The sequence below is a fragment of the Parus major genome, chromosome 12, assembly GCF_001522545.3.
Source record: "Parus major isolate Abel chromosome 12, Parus_major1.1, whole genome shotgun sequence".
Classification (NCBI taxonomy): Eukaryota; Metazoa; Chordata; class Aves; order Passeriformes; family Paridae; genus Parus; species Parus major.
Genome location: NC_031781.1, coordinates 5983751 through 5999306, shown reverse-complemented (window position 1 = coordinate 5999306; position 15556 = coordinate 5983751). Strand labels below are relative to the sequence as shown.

At 46.6% G+C, this 15556-nt stretch overlaps 1 protein-coding gene and 1 long non-coding RNA gene across 3 annotated transcripts; one reads left to right on the top strand and one right to left on the bottom strand.

Annotated features, from left to right (window-relative positions):
* Positions 1 to 1404: 1404 nt before the first annotated feature.
* Positions 1405 to 8557, bottom strand: ALAS1 (5'-aminolevulinate synthase 1). Its single transcript, XM_015640829.3, has 10 exons — positions 8282 to 8557; positions 7319 to 7525; positions 6201 to 6356; positions 5897 to 6119; positions 5264 to 5448; positions 4533 to 4712; positions 4207 to 4371; positions 2848 to 3116; positions 2238 to 2400; positions 1405 to 1692 (listed from the first exon to the last, which is right to left on the bottom strand). The coding sequence occupies exons 1-10, from the start codon at positions 8478 to 8480 to the stop codon at positions 1532 to 1534; spliced, it is 1908 nt and encodes a 635-aa protein (XP_015496315.1). The 5' UTR covers positions 8481 to 8557; the 3' UTR covers positions 1405 to 1531.
* A 60-nt stretch (positions 8558 to 8617) lies between these two features.
* On the top strand, positions 8618 to 11612 carry LOC117245055. Of its 2 annotated transcripts, none has more exons than XR_004499217.1 (2): positions 8618 to 8683; positions 9195 to 11612. It is a non-coding gene; the product is annotated as an uncharacterized LOC117245055 (long non-coding RNA). The 2 variants fall into 2 exon arrangements; XR_004499216.1 differs by lacking the exon at positions 8618 to 8683 and adding an exon at positions 8693 to 8777.
* The last annotated feature ends 3944 nt before the right edge of the window (positions 11613 to 15556 follow it).

Genomic DNA, 15556 nt, shown 5'->3' with positions numbered 1-15556 from the left:
GTTAACGTGCTGGGGACAAGGTCCTAGGGAGAGGTTGATGGAGGAGCTGTGGCTTATTATTTTATAGCTCCAGTTAATGCAGTAATGTAACCTAAAAGATAATGGGAAGAGCTCTAAAACATATGCTTTGAGTCTTGGGCCACAAATGGTTCATGGCAAGGCCAGGCAGGTCACATCCTCCCTTCTAGAGAGCACCTGCACCTGGCAGGGGCAGCAGCAGCCCCTTGCAAAGGGATTTTTCAAAGTAGCTTGACTGCTTGGAAAGTCAAATGTTTTTATAAAAACTCTTCTGAGAATAGCAGGGTGCTTCAGGACATGCTTAAACAACTGGTGACTTCCAGCTGATGATTTTGCTTTAATTTGGGATTCTATCTCCACCACACATGGCTATTTGTGATACTATAATGGATCCCTAGTGGGAGGGAGCCTCACAGTGCACATGTGAGTGTGACAGCAGGGAGAAGTGCCAGGCTGGCTCCTTACAGCCAGAAAACAAAGTCCTTGGGAGAGAGTGGCTGTTCAGGGGCTTGTGGAAGCCACTGTAGCAGTTCCTGGACATGCCTGCACCTGCAAGGAGCAGTTCAGTGCTCTGCTTGACTTGATGCCAATACTGATGACCTCTGAGTACACGTGCTCACCAGAGAATTACTTCCCCCTGTTCAAAGCAGGCCTTTGCTATTCACCAAAGCATGAAAGAAGATGGCAATTAGGTGTAAGAGGCCTAAGGTTTCAGGAGGGTTGTGAAGGTAGTACTGATGCTCTCCTACAATGACTTCTCTCAGAGACCTGAACTATTTTATTGCTTACTGACAGTTTTTTACACCAGGCTAGCACTGATTGCACAGAACAGCACCTCCTGCAGAGACACAGGCAGCCAGAGCCAACCTGCCTGAAGCACCTGCAGTGCTGGACACACCTTCCTTTTCCAGCCCCTGCCATACCCCCAGCTTGCTTTTCTGTATACCACTTCATTAATTGCACTAGCATCTTTCCCCTCGGGGTAGTAGTGAATGCCAGAAGGGGAATGCTTGTGCACAGAACTACAGAGGAAGAAGAGGTGTAGCAGAGGGAGAGAGCATCCCTCAGATCCCATTCTGAATGCCTGCATCCCAAAACAGGGGTGTAAGCTGCTTATACAGCACCTCTCAAGGTGCTTAAGTTTTAGTGGGCATGTAGAACTACAGCTGCATGTTTTCAAAGGCTTTCAGGAAGATGTCCCAGAGAAGCTGTTTTCTCTTTCCATAATAAATAAACCCATGCAGGAAGCACTAGTGAAGTTCTTTAGGCATCGTCATTTGACATGAGGGCCATTTAGCTGTAGAGAACTGTTTTATTCCATCAAATGCCCCCCCCTGACACTTCAGTTCCAGTTATGGAAGGGACACAGAAGCACACAAAAACAAATGGGCATCATGGCTCTAGAAATTTATTTTCAGAGCATAGTGCTTCAACTACAATTAAAATACTTGAACAATTAAAAAATGCTACTGACTCGATACTAGAGCTGGACAACAAATTAAAATTGTTACTTTCATGCACTGACAGATACTAATTTGCTCATGCCACTGAAGTAGGCTCGCTCTCGTTCACTCATCACTTCAAAATGCAGGGGTCGTCTACAGAAGTTGCATTCAGCTGAGGAGTGTGGTTTCAGCTCCAGACCAACATCCTTCCACGTAGCCAGCAGTTTTTCTGTTAAGAGAAGTTTATCAAGATCAAAGCCTAAGACTGGATTGCTTTAGAGAAGCAGAAGTGGCAGCATATTTATTCTCCTAACAAGTGAGCAGGGATAATAGGATTTCACTCTGACACAATCTACCTCTTGAAACAACTGGGCTGCAACTACGTCTCAGCAATCCTCATATCACCTCTCCTGACAGGATCAAGAAGGATCTACTTTCTCTGGACAGATCCATGTCTAAGACAAGCTAACAGCTTGGCTGAGGATAGCTGAGTTTGGGATCCACATAACATGTGAAGATTGGTTTGGACAACACATGAGCAGTGTCTGGGTACATGTCTGCACTGGTCTTGCCCCTCTCTGTTCCAAGTCACAGTGCACTGGCCTTCACATCTCACACTCCAAGCAGGGAAGTGTGCAGGATGTGCTGCAGCAGTGGAAAGACACTGTCCAGCTCATGACATCCAAAACTCAAGCACTTCCCAGTCTCATTTTTAGTACAAAGACTGCACAGACAGGCAGGATCCTCATTGCACTGATGCAGGAGTCCACTCACCGAGAAAATAACTCATCATCTGAGGGGTGTGGTGAGGTGTAGGGGCAATTCTGAGCAGCTCCTCTCCGCGGGGAACCGTCGGGTAGTTGATGGCTTGGACATAGATGCTGTGCTGGCTCATCAGCTTGTCACAGATCTCTGTATTTTTAGCAGCATCTGCAACCTGAAGATCAAAATACTAAGTTACAAAATCAGACAAAAGATGAGAGTTGGTAAAATTGTCAGCCCAACTTAGCAAGCCATAAAAATCCAATGGGGGGGGCTGGTAAGTGACATGTAGGTCAGAAAGAAAGGCTTAGAAGTCTGTGTTGCAGAGCACTCTGGGCATAAGAACATCACTGCAGCCTAGGCCGCTCAGCTGTTTGTAACCCAAATCTTTTCACTAGCTTGGTAGCAGTTTCCCTATTTTCTGTATAGTTAGTGTATGAAACCCTGTATTTTATATTTACACCAGGCTTAAGCTTAAGCCAGACTCCTGGCACATCCCTGCTGAGCAACAGGGTGAGTTGGAACTTTGTGAAGGCAGTAACTAACACCTGCTGGTGTAACGTGCTCACGGACAGCAAAACAAGCACCACAGCCCTGTGCTAACAGCACCCCAAGTCCTCACCCTTATGGGAATGATGTGGCTGGGGCAGTGCACCACGGGCAGCCCTGCATCCATCAGCATCTGCCTCATGAGCTTGACGTTGCGCTGGTGCTGGCGCCTCAGCACCTGCCCCTCGGCGCTCTTCAGCGTCCGCACGGACTCCAGGGCCCCTGCCAGCAGCATGGGGGGCAGGGAGGTGGTGAAAATAAAGCCGGCAGCGTACGAACGAACTGTGTCTATCAGAGAGCTGGTGCTGGAGATGTAGCCTCCCACACAGCCAAATGCTTTGCCTGAAGGAAAAAAAAAAAATAAAAAGGTAACCAGACTTAATTCTTTCCACCTATTGGAATGACTTGAAGGATTGGAGCTTTACACTTGCAGGAATGGGTTATTCTGACCACACACGTAATGTAGCATGGCATGCTCCAGCTCCTCTCTTGTATTTACTCAGCACATGGTACAGCTTTGCTTTTTAAGCCAATCTTGATAACATGGATCTAGTTACTGCACAGCAAGGATGGCTCATGCCTCTCTCAAATACAACAAGTTTTGATTTTGGGGAAGACCTTACAAGCCCAATCATCAAGCAGGGACTTCAACAGTGACCCCATGCGATCAACACTAAGTCTCTCAGCAGATTTAAAATAATCTGTTTCAGAGATGCTAGAAATAGCCCATGCTCCTAAGGAGCACAGAAGGCTGTCACTGTGATTGTGCAGTTGATACCAGCCCTCCTTTCCAAATGTCTGGAGTGCAGAACACAGCCACAGGCAGAACTAGGGTGTCTGGTGAACACTTCTGTTCCTATTAGGTTGTAACCCAGGACTTTTAAGTTCCAAAGGGCATGAACTTTCCTAATAAATTTTATTCGTGTTTTGAAAGCTGTTGAAACAACCTTCCAATTTGCAGCAGCAAACTTACTCCTGAGCCTGCATTCTACTCAGATAATAGCAGTTGCTTCAGTACTTGCCAAATCTCTTTACATAACTCCCCATCTCAGGTTTCTAGATTAGGAGCACTCCATTTCACATAAAGGAACTAAGTACTACTAAATATAGAGAACTGCTCTACTAGCATTCTCACCTGAATTTCTTTTTGAGTTGTATAACATGCCACTGGAGGACTTTTTGCTAGCTTGCTTAAAGGAAAACCCCATACAAAGCTACCATAATTAATTCTAAGGCAGTGTAAGTAGCTTAATAGAAGCTTTTCAAAAACTGTGGGGCACACTTAAATCCCTTGGGCTTTTTGAAAAATCCTAGGCCCCAGCAGCCCTTAGCAAGTTCATTTGACTAGACTGATTTTGAGTGGGTTAGCTCAGTTTGGCTGCTCAGCAGCTTTGCTGCCTCAGCTCCTGCAGAAGTGCCAGGCTGTGCATACCAAGTGTTCCAGAGATGATGTCCATCTTGTGCATGATCCCGTCCCGGTCTCCTATCCCGCCTCCTCGGGCTCCATACAGCCCCACAGCATGCACTTCATCCACAAAGGTGATGGCCCCGTGCTCGTGGGCCACATCACACAGCTCTTCCAGAGGACAAACAGCACCTAGGAACCAAAGCAGTTTAGGATTTTTTTGTATGACTAACTAAACCCCAGAAGTACCCCCAGACAACCCCTATAGCACTGTACACTTTGAAACCTAAAACACAGATGATTTGAGGACTAACTGCCCTAGAAACAGACAGGAGGCTTTGATGTCAACTTACCATCCATTGAGTGAACAGTTTCAAATGCAACAATTTTAGGGGTGGATGGATCAGACTTTTTCAACAGTTCTCGAAGATGGTTGACATCGTTATGGCGAAATATATGTTTTGGCACCCTGCTGTTACGGATCCCCTGGATCATGGAGGCATGGTTTCCAGAATCAGAGTAGATCTCACAACCTGAGGAAACAGCCCAGTTACCTTCTAAGTACAGAAAGCATTAAGTGATTCCTAAAATTGCATTATGTATGGGAAGAGTTCAGGAAACAAAGGCAGCTAGCTTGTTCTTCAAAGTAATGCTTTTGATTGAAAGAGCAAGTTACAGATTATGAAGTAAAAATAATACTTAAGGTTTATTTTAGGTGTTCAAATTAACACAAATAAGAGCTTGAGAAAATAGTTCTCTCACTCTCCTAACTTCTGATGTAAGAGAGAAGTTCACCCCTTCCAGTGGGAGGACACTAAATTCCCACTGCTTCATTCTCAGGTAGAGTTTAAATGCCAGAACAGAAGACTCTTGTCTAATTCCTCCAGTGGTTCCCAGTTCATAGATCTCAATCTCAGTAGGTTGATATTATCATTTGTATTGAACATAACTTGAATATGGTATCAAAAGCAGCAAACCATACTCTGCCAATGGATATGGGTGAATCCTCACTTTGGACATCTACCCAACAGCTTGGGGCAGGGCTGTGTTTTTGTGGCAACAGAGATGCAATCTGAGATCTTACCTGGGAGCATTTTAGCTAGAGTGAAGAGAGTGGAGTCATTGGCTACAAAGCAAGATGAGAACAACAGTGCTGCATCTTTTCCATGGAGATCAGCTAGTTCTTTTTCCAAATCGACATGGAATTTACTTGTTCCTGATATGTTTCTTGTGCCTCCTGCTCCAGCACCATGTTGTTTCAGTGTTTCCCTAAAGAGGTCCCAAGAGAGGCATTAGCATTGCTGTGGGACACACAGAAGAGTAAAGGATCATTGCTGAAAACATTCTGGTATATTATCAGGACTGCTCTAAAAAAAACCTGGCAGCAAAAAAGCAGCTGTTGGGTCTTTGAGCAACCTGCACACTCAGGAGTCCAGTAAGGTCAGAAATCAGTGACCAAATATAGCTGCAATATACCATCCAGTTTATCTGGTAACATTTTGGGGCTTCTATGGAAGATCCAAGGAGCACAATCAGTGACCAGTACACACAGTGCAGCCTTGGATCTAACACCAAGTGACCCACCCCAGCTCAAGAAACAAGTGTGGTCTTAACTACACACCCAGAATCACATCAGAAGCAACTTATGTACCTGACAGAAACCAGCTTTTCAGAAGCCTTCCCACAAAACACAGCTTAAGAACACAGCACTACTCACATAACTGCCCCACAGACACGAGGGTGCCGGCTCATGCCGAGGTAATCATTGCTGCACCACACAGACACCTCCTTTTTGGTGATCAGGGAATCAGTGTAGTCGTCTGCCATGGGGAAGATCTGCGCCTTCCGGTTCACCGTCTTGAACACTCGGTAGGTGTGATCCTTCTTCTTCTCATCGATCTTCTTCTCAAAGAACTGATCATACTGGAAGGTGGAGACAGCTGAAATGAGACAGAACCTTCAGCACACACAAAATCATCACAGCAGACCAGGCCTCTGGGGGTTTTGCCAGACATTCTTACATTTTGGCAAGTTATCCTGAAGCAGATGAGAGACACTTTCCGGTCTTTGCTTCAGCATAATATCCTTAAACTTCTTGAGCAAGCCACTCTGCTCTTCTCCCTCAGTCTCAATCTTTCTCACAGTGGAAGTACTTGGTATTTTGGCAAATTCTGTACCTACATTGTAATGAATTCCAGTGAGTTTGGTTTGAAACAGAGTGAAGTAAGTTGAATTCAGCAAAGCAAACATTTTAAATAAAACCGATATTTCAATCTTTAGGAAGGACATACCCAAAACCCCACATTGATCCTGCTAAGGTCAACTATTTTATTTGCTTGCAAATTTGCATTGGACAAGACAGAAGGATTAGCCTTGCTAATTAACCACAGTACAACAGGCAACTTCCTTACAAGACATTTGGTTCATCATGACTCAGAGAGCCACACTATACAGCTATAGCATTTATCTGAGGTATTGGTACACACCTAACTGAAGGCAGACTTCTAGTCAGCTGCTTCCTTTTTATTCTGTTAGCACAGATTTATTTTTTTAAAAACTATGCCACAGAAGGCAAACAGAAAAGTAAAATAAGCCTCCTGAGACAGGCAGCAAGGCTTTACTGATACTGCTGAGAAGTTCCTTCCTTTGAAGGACAGCCCTTCCGCACTACCACTGCAAGCCAGCCAACACCCTTTAGCTCCATAAACACAAAAATACACCCCAAAACCATTTGCCTGCTTTCAAGCTTGGATTTGTGCTGGTACTTGCCTGATGTCTTGACACTTTTCTCCGTCTTTGGATATGAAACTTTTGTCTAAACCAGCACCCTGGCAAAGCTCTCCTCAGATCTAAGCACCTGCTTGGGTGCGAGTGTAACAGCTTGACTCCCACATCTAGAGCCAGCCAGCACATCAAAATACAGCTCACGTTATTCCCACATCAAAATCCCCCAGGGAAACCCTGCCCAACGTCACAGGTGTGTCATTAACACATACATTCTCCAGCAGCTTTTTCCCAGCAGTCTCCCATAAAAGTGCATCATTTCAGTGATGCCTGTCAGACCTGGCACGCTCCAGAGCCATGTCAGGCACCAGCAGCTCTCGGGAGGAATCACCACTTCAGTGCACAGAGAACATACCTTTCCTGTCCACCTGCATTTCCTGCACGTCCTCCTGCAGCTCCAGGCTGGCTTTGCAGAAAACATTGCTGTTCTTGTGATTCATCTGAGCTGCCAGGAATGGGCATTTGGTAGCCGTACTCTGGCCAGCGCTGGCAGGTGGGTGGCCAGCAGGAGGCTGGGTTCCATCTCCATTCTGCTGGGCTACTTCTTTGACAATTTTGGCCTCTGAGATGGGGGCAGAGAAGAGAAAACACTTCAGCCTCATCATTTCAATACACTAACTTTTTTTATCCATTACTTTTGCAATTAATTTGACAAGCCCCATTCAGAACTGTTTAACTGAGCAGTCACATTTTATTTATACAAGCATAAAATCCCAGTAACACCCAAGGGACATCAGATTTCAGATGTTAGATCTAGCACTGTACCCTTTGAGGGGCAAAAATACCTCTCTTTCACTCGCAATGGCAATATTTAAAGAAAAGATTGAAGGAAAGACTAGATATGGCACTAAATGCCATGCTGTAGTTGACATGGTAGTGTTCAGTCACAGGCTGGACTCGACCTCAGGGGTCTTTTCTAACCTGTGATTCTGTGATCTTTCCAGGAGTTCAGAGATTTTTCAGCCATACAGCTTCCTCTGCTGCGAGCCTCAGCTCCTTCCCCTGAGCGCCTGGGGAAGAATTCCCCAAGGAATGTTCCCGGGGGGCGTGAGCGGCCACTGTACAGTGAGAAACGCCACTCCGAGATCCAGGATCCCGGATCCCCACCCGGGGCTCGCCCAGGACGCCCCATCAGGCCGGTCCCCGATTCGTGCCACGGTCACCAATTTCGTTACCGCGGACATTTCAAGGATTAAGCAACCTCTGCCTCAGCGCTGCCTATTCCAGAAGTTTCCCCCCGCGACATGTTATGTCTGTGTTCTTTTTTTCCCCTTCAGGGGGCCCGTGACGCTCGGCTCGCTGCCGGGGCCGTACTCACCGCGGCGGCCCGCGGGGGTCTCCTCCTCCGCCTGCTGCCCGCGGGCGGCGGACGTGGCGAGGGCGCGGGCGGCCGGCGGGGCCGCCTCCATCATGCGCGGGCAATGCTGGGCGTACAGCAGCAGCGACGGCCCTGCCTTCTGCAGGAACGCCTGGGACACACGGGCCAGGAACGGGCAGCGCCGCACTACCGCTTCCATCCTTGCTGCCGGACGGGACACCGGAGGTGACGGCAAAGTGACACCGGCGACGGGGAGGCGACACGGGGATGTGCTCCCGCACTGCCGCTTTTATAGCCCCGAGGGCGCGGCGCAGGCGCGGTGGGGCCGCGCAGGCGCGGGGAGGGACCGGGGGTGGCGCCCGGCGGCTTTGGGGTGCTCTGAGGGGCTGGAGGCGGCGTGAGGTTGTGGAGAGAGCTCCGGGGTTGTGAGGGGCTGGAGGCGGCGTGAGGTTGTGGAGAGAGCCCCGGGGTTGTGAGGGGCTGGAGGCGGCGTGAGGTTGTGGAGGGACCCCCGGGGTTGTGAGGGGCTGGAGTGGGTGTGGACGCCATGCGGGAATAGGGGCGCTGTGAGGGTGAGGCTGAGCCGCTCCCGCAGCGCTGGGAGGGTACGGAGAGGGCTTGGGTACTGCTGGGGGTCTGTGAGGGGAGGGGGCAGCCGGCCCTGGGCGGGGGCCGTGTGGGCATGGTCCGCATGGGAAGCGCTGCTCTGAGTTTCCCCAGAGCTCCAAGCTGTGCAGTGCTTGTTTCCCAGAAGGTTCGGGATCCCTCGATCCCAGGACAGGAGATTGGGGGTCACCTCAGCGCGCCCGTTCGTGGGAAAAGGCGAGCTCTGAGTCAGCTGTGCTGGGGGAAATCCAGCGCTGCTCGGACCCTTCTCGGTTGTCTTCCTAAATGTACCTCTGACTCCCTGCAGAGCCCATGCCCGGGGTTCAGGTGGTGGTGGTGATTATACTGGACCCCTAGCACTTCTTCTACGGCTGGAATGAATCTAACAGCTCCTCTGCAGGTGATGCTCAGACTTTCACCATTGCATTTTTGCCGGGTTTTGATGGAAAGAACAACAGCAAGAAGTTAAATTAAACCCTTCCTTTTCTGGTTTGCAATGGACATTAGAACCTGTTTGCTTACAAGAGTATTTGGTGTGTGTGGGGCGTAGTGGTAAAAGGAGTTCTTATGTGTGTGGCCATTCAAACCACAGTAATGCTACTTCCTGTAAACACTGACTGCTCAAGTGTGGAAAGAATGGAGAAGGAAAAATGACAACGCATTTTGTTCCCTCATCTTGTGAAACAATTTCACGGAAGACAGGAATTGGGTAGAAAGCCAAGAACTGTCCTGGGCACTTTGGGGCAGGAGTGGGTTTAGTAAGAGGAGTGGAGTTTGGAGAAGAGCTTTCTTAAAGGTCACTCTTGGCTCTTACCTGCATGAAGTCACATTGTGTAGTTACTAGAAGGTGCTCATGTAGCATGACTAGAAAAGTACAGAGCCATTGTAGGACTGTGGCTGCTGAACCCAAGTTTGGCTATTAAAAACACTTCTAAAAGTGTTGGTTAGCATTTAGATATTGCAGATTAATCTTAGACAACTCCTCTGTCAGAGAGAGTTGTCTGGGGGACAGCCAGCAGGGTATTTGCCTGACCCTCTTATTCATCATTGACTCACTTTGAGGATGCTGCATGCAGTTTGTAAACTTTGGGATCTGAGTAAGCTGGTGAGGAGGAGAGCCTCATAGTCAAATGTCAGATTTCATGTCAGCTCCAGTGTGTTACAAAGTTCTGAGGCAGGAAATGGGACAGAGTTCTGCCCTCATGTATTACTTACAAAGCCCTAAAAAAGTTAGCTGGGGCTTTACAAGGCAGGGTATGGGATTTGGGTTTTAGTAGGGTTTTTGTATAGGTGTGTTTTAAGTACAGTTCATTTCTTGCTTATTAAAAATTTAAGACAATATTATTTAAGAAGTATCAATGTTCAGATCTTAACTCAGTATTTGTTAATGTAATGCATCATTAATGTAATGCATTGTAATGCCTTGTTAAACCAGATATGTGCTAGTTTTAATTTGTTCTGTAGATAAATGATTGAAGTAGGGCAGTGGTATTTGACCTCAGCCTCTGTAGCAGTTATGAAAGCAGGAGTTCTGGTCATTTGGTAGCACCAGGATAGTGCTTTGAATTATTAGTTCAGTTGCTCATGAAGAATTTTTTTTTGTTTTTTTTCCCCCACAACTGGGTTTTGGTTAGTGTTACATGCCTCAAGTATTTAGCAAAATAATAGTTCATTAGTACTTCAAGTTTAAAGATATCTGATCTGTATTTCAGATGACTGCTGTCCATGTTCCCTGGAACATCAGCATTTGACTCTCTACCCTGAAGCTTTGTATCACATCAGTTTCTCTAAAAATTGAGGGAGCATCATGGCATTCTAACTTGTGGATAGCAAATGTCCTTAGAGCACAGTTAATGTGTCTGGGCCTAAGGGATCACTCCTGTGCTCCTGGGGTTAATTGCAGATTTAGCAACAGAAATCAAGTCACATAAGCTTGATTTATAGTATGTTGAGAGTATTTTTCTTTCTCCTATTTTTCCCTTAACACTTGTCCGTGATACTTAGCTCAGATGGAGCATGTGTTTTGTTGTAAGCGGCACCAGAGAAAGGTGTTGTGCAAATGAACACAAATCTGCTGCAAGAGGCTGCAGAGCTTGTGTGCCTGGACACCTGCCACAGCAGGTTAGATCCCTCAGAAATCTGATAATCTTTCTTCATCCTGGTAATCTGAACAGCAGCATCTTGCCACGTTGTAGGGCTGAGGGGTGAAGTACACTAGTCTGCGTGGTTGCTGGTATTCAGAGACTTGTGGGTTTGTATTCAGAAGTGCATGTGAAGCCTGAAGAGCATCTGCTTTTTACACAAACATCATTCAAGGCTGGCAGCTGAGACGGCGACCTTGGCTACGATATGGAGATCTCCAAATGGAGCAGAACCCTCGGCTTTCCTGTCAGATTCCCCTCCAATCTGTGCTGTTAATCAAACCCTACAGTAACACTTCTTTTGAAGCATGATTTTGGTGAATTTATTTAACCTTGTACACGACAGGAATTGCGCAGAGCAACGTAACAACGTTAACTTGACCCTGATCTTGGTGTTCTGCTGAAGGAACTGTTCTTGTCAGTGCACAGAGCTGGCTGGGAGCTCTGGGAGCAACAGAGCAGGGAAAAGTCAGGAAAAGAGGTGCCTTGTCAACTGCTCTGCCAGTGCTCTCTCTTTGGAAATACTGCCAGAGCTTACATGTTGAAGGTGAAGTAAATACTAATAAAGCTGCCGTTAATTAAAATTTCTTAGGGCTTCAGTGGATTAATTAAACGGTGGTTAAGGATGTTAATTGTGGCAGTGTATTACCGCCGTCCTACAGGGCTTGGGAGAAACTGGCATGAGATGCCACACAAAGGCTGTTTGCCACACTGCAGGAGGAGGACAGTCTGCAGCAGGGCCAGTGGCAGCCCAGGAGGGAACAGGGAGCTCCTGCCGAGAGAAAAAGCAGGCTTAGACTGGGGAGAGGCAGCAGCTACAGCAGGCAGGGGAGAAGGAAGGAAGTGTTGCTTGGCAGTATGGAAAGGGCAGAGTAACGTGATAAAGGAGGAGAAGGGTTTAAGCAGAGAGGATAGCACTGGTGTGAGGACAAATTTTTTCAGCTGGCCCTGATAAAATTTAGGCCAGAAGGTGAGTAGTTCCTTGCTGTGGCTGTGTTTTGGAGCAGCCTTTAGAGCTGGTCCCTGAGACCAGATTGAGCAGAGGAAGCTCAATCTGCCTGAAAGGCCTGTGTCTTGCAGTGCAAGAGGAAGAGAAGGGAAGACTGAGCTATCCTGAGAGCCTCTGCTGATTTTAGTTGTCTGAAGCCCATTCTGTTCTGATGATTTGTCAGTTTCTCAGCTAAATAAATGTTAAGGGAAAACAAGGTTAAATTCCAGAAGCTTGGGTGGTGGGTGAGAAGTCACAGAAAGTGCTTTCCACAGAGAAACTGAAACAGGGAAAAATCCCCTGCCACAAGATCAAGTTGATGTGTGCAGATGTCTATGGATAGTGTTGCTGGTGAAGACAGTCTCTTTCCATGCTGCTGGTTACCATGTAGGGTCAGGTGTAAGTTACCTTGAATACTTTCCTCCCATCCATCTTCTCTCAAGCACGTTTGCCCAAATATTCCTGGAAATGGAACTTGGTTCACAGACTTGTAGCATTCATCTGCCCTTGCATTTGTCTGCAGGTAGCTTCTTTCATAGAATTTTCATGAAATTTATGCTTTGAAGAGAGCATTTAGATACTTAGCAGAAAAGAACAGCCCCTCTGCATTCAGCCTGTTCAAATGAAACGCTATCACTGCACCATAATTAGTAACATCTAATCCCTTTTGTCCACTTTTGAAGTCAGGGCTGTGCATATTCCTAATTTTTTCCCATCCAGTCAGTGTCAGAGAGGGCAGGGCAGAAAAACAGTTCCCCCTCCCCATGCAGAAACCCCTGTCTATATTGAGATCTGAATTTTCTGAGGGAGTGGGTGTGATCCTGACATCTGGATTTAATCCAAACTCAGATTCCAGGCTTCATCTGAGAACTTCCACCTCCGGTCCTGAGACCAGCAGTTCTTAGAGAGGATTTAGTTTATTTACCTTTTAAGGCAAAATTGGAGCCTTGTTATAGCAGCTGCACAGTGACAGTTCTTCCGATGCCGAATTTCTTAAACACGTTTCCTGATCTGGAGCCAGTGTCTTCTTTACATGGCAGAACAGGAAATCTCATTTCTTTCTAGGACCCTCTAAGCAGCAGAGAATTTGAGCAAGCTGGAGGAGCTGCTGGATGCTGAGGCTCGTGTGCAGAGTGGCTGAGCAGCACTCCTGTCTCACTGACATGGGCCAGGCAAGATTTGTACCCATCTCATACAAACAAGCATGAGTTGTTTCATTCCCTCCTGTGATGGATCTCTTAAAAATTGTGGACTCACAAGGCTGTTGGGTCAGGACATTTTTCCTGTCTGCCAGACCCCAGGAGCTGCCCAGTGATGTGGAGGAGTTTGATTTGCTTGCCAAGTCCCATCACAGGGGTGTGAGTCAGGCTCAGTCTGGGCAGTGGGAACTGTTGCCACCCTCATACAAGGTACCCTGCTGTCCCACTGAAGGGCACCTCCCCACACTGCTGCTGCAGTCCACAGCCCAGCTGATCAACACATCCAGCAGTGGCTTATCCTAAGTCCACAATATCCCTGATGTCTCTCCAGTTGCTTCAGATGTGGAAAACCACATAATAATCTTTTTTTTCATCTTATATTGTTGTGTTTGTCTTGCTTTGTGCAGCACACGGCAGGAAATGATCCACTAATCCTTCTAGCTACTGTGAGCTTTGCTGCACTTGCCATGACTTGCCTCCACACCCTTGTTTCCTCCTCTCACACAGTTTTCCTCCTTCTCTTAGAAAGAACCAATAGACCCCAACCAGTATACTTTTAGTTATGGCTATTGAAGTTATTCAGCCTGTCATTTTTCTTGCATATCTCATCCCTCACTTCTCCTCATTAGGTACTCAGGCAGAGACAGCACCTTCTACATCCAGTTTAGAAGTTTGAAGTGCTTCCTCTATTGAAGGTGTGAGAGGGTGGGGAAAGGACTTGGATCTTTAGTCAGAGCTCTATAGAAATCTGGAACTGGAGTTTCCAGAAAGGATTTATAGTCTGCTCCTCTCTATATAGGAGGGACAGATGTCAGAGGAGAGAAGTGAAAAGTAAATTCTTTGAATTTAAATGCTTTAGACCCAGAAAGACACTGAAGTCATGCTTATGTAGTAAAGCATCTTTGCTATACCAGGTATCTGATGAGAGCCCCTAGTGCTGCTCATACCTATGCTACTGTAGGCTTTGGCAGGAAGGTGGAAGTCAGAACAGGGATTGTCCAAGTCCTTGAAAACAAGAAACCAACCCACAGCAGTGAAAAATGCTGGGCTGGAGCCTATGAGCTCTCTCCCTTAAAGCAATGTCAATGTTAGGAGTTTTCTGTCAAGAAGTTTGCTAGAAAGCAAGGAGCAGACCTTATTCTTTCTTTCCCTCTTGTTCTCTAAAAATATGCTGGTTTTGGCTGGGATAGAGTTAGTTTTCTACGTAGCAGCTTGTATAGTCTGTGCTTTGGATTTCAGATGAAAACAGCATCAATAACAGAGGGATGTTTTAGTCACTGCTTGTCGTGGTTACCCATGACACCATGAAATTCGTGGCTACCCCATGACACTGCTGAACAGTGCTTGTGCAGTGTCAAGGGCTTTTCTGTTTCTTACACTGCCCTGCCTGCAAGTAAGCTGGAGGTGCACAAGAAATTGAGGGGAGACAACCCAACTGGGCAGAGGGATATTCCACACCATACGACATCAAAATCAGCAGTTAAACTGGAAGGGTGGATGTTGGCTGGGGCTCTCACAGCTCAGGGACTGGCTGGACATCAGTCAGGTGGTGGTAATTTGTTTTCTTTTGCATCACTTGTTTTCTTTCTGTTACTTTTGTCCTCTTTTTTAGTTATTAAACTGACTTTATCTCAATCCACAATTTTTTACACTTTCACCCTTCTGATTATCTCCTCCATCTGACAGAGTAGGGGCTGTGTGGGGATTTGGTGCCTACTGGTGTTAAATTACGACCAAAAACCATCTCTCTGACTTTTCTACCTGACCCATGGGCCTGCCATGGACACCTGAGAAGGCAGTAGCATAATAAAGCTGCCCTCACTTCTTCCCAGTCACCACAGACTCAGATTGATACAGGAAGTGAAATCCTTTGTATAAATCAATGTCCTTTTTTTTATTTTGTCAAAATGAAGATTCCCTGACTGGACAGTTTTTAATCAGTACTATCTCCTGCAGCCTTTACATGCTGCCTTTCTGTTCCCAGGTGTAGCAGTACAAGTAAGATTGCCTTTTCAGCCTGGCAATAGGGATAAAGGCATCCAGTGAAGTCCTAATAGTCACAGTACACCACTAGTAAGGCTCGTTGTTGTGGTTTGTCTCAGCAGACTTGTTATTCTTTTATGCATCTGGTAATATCATTTCCTCTGCAAAGATCCGTGAAATTCAGTGAAGTAAGGAGTAGCATTTCAGAAAGAAATACCTGCTGATGATGTGAGAAGGTGGGGGAAAATTCCACTCCTGACTAGAGCCAAGCTGGGCATTTCTGTGTAAGTGTTATCCCATGAATGAATACCCAGTGAGGCAACAGAACTCTGTTACTTGGGTGGCTTTTCTCCTTATC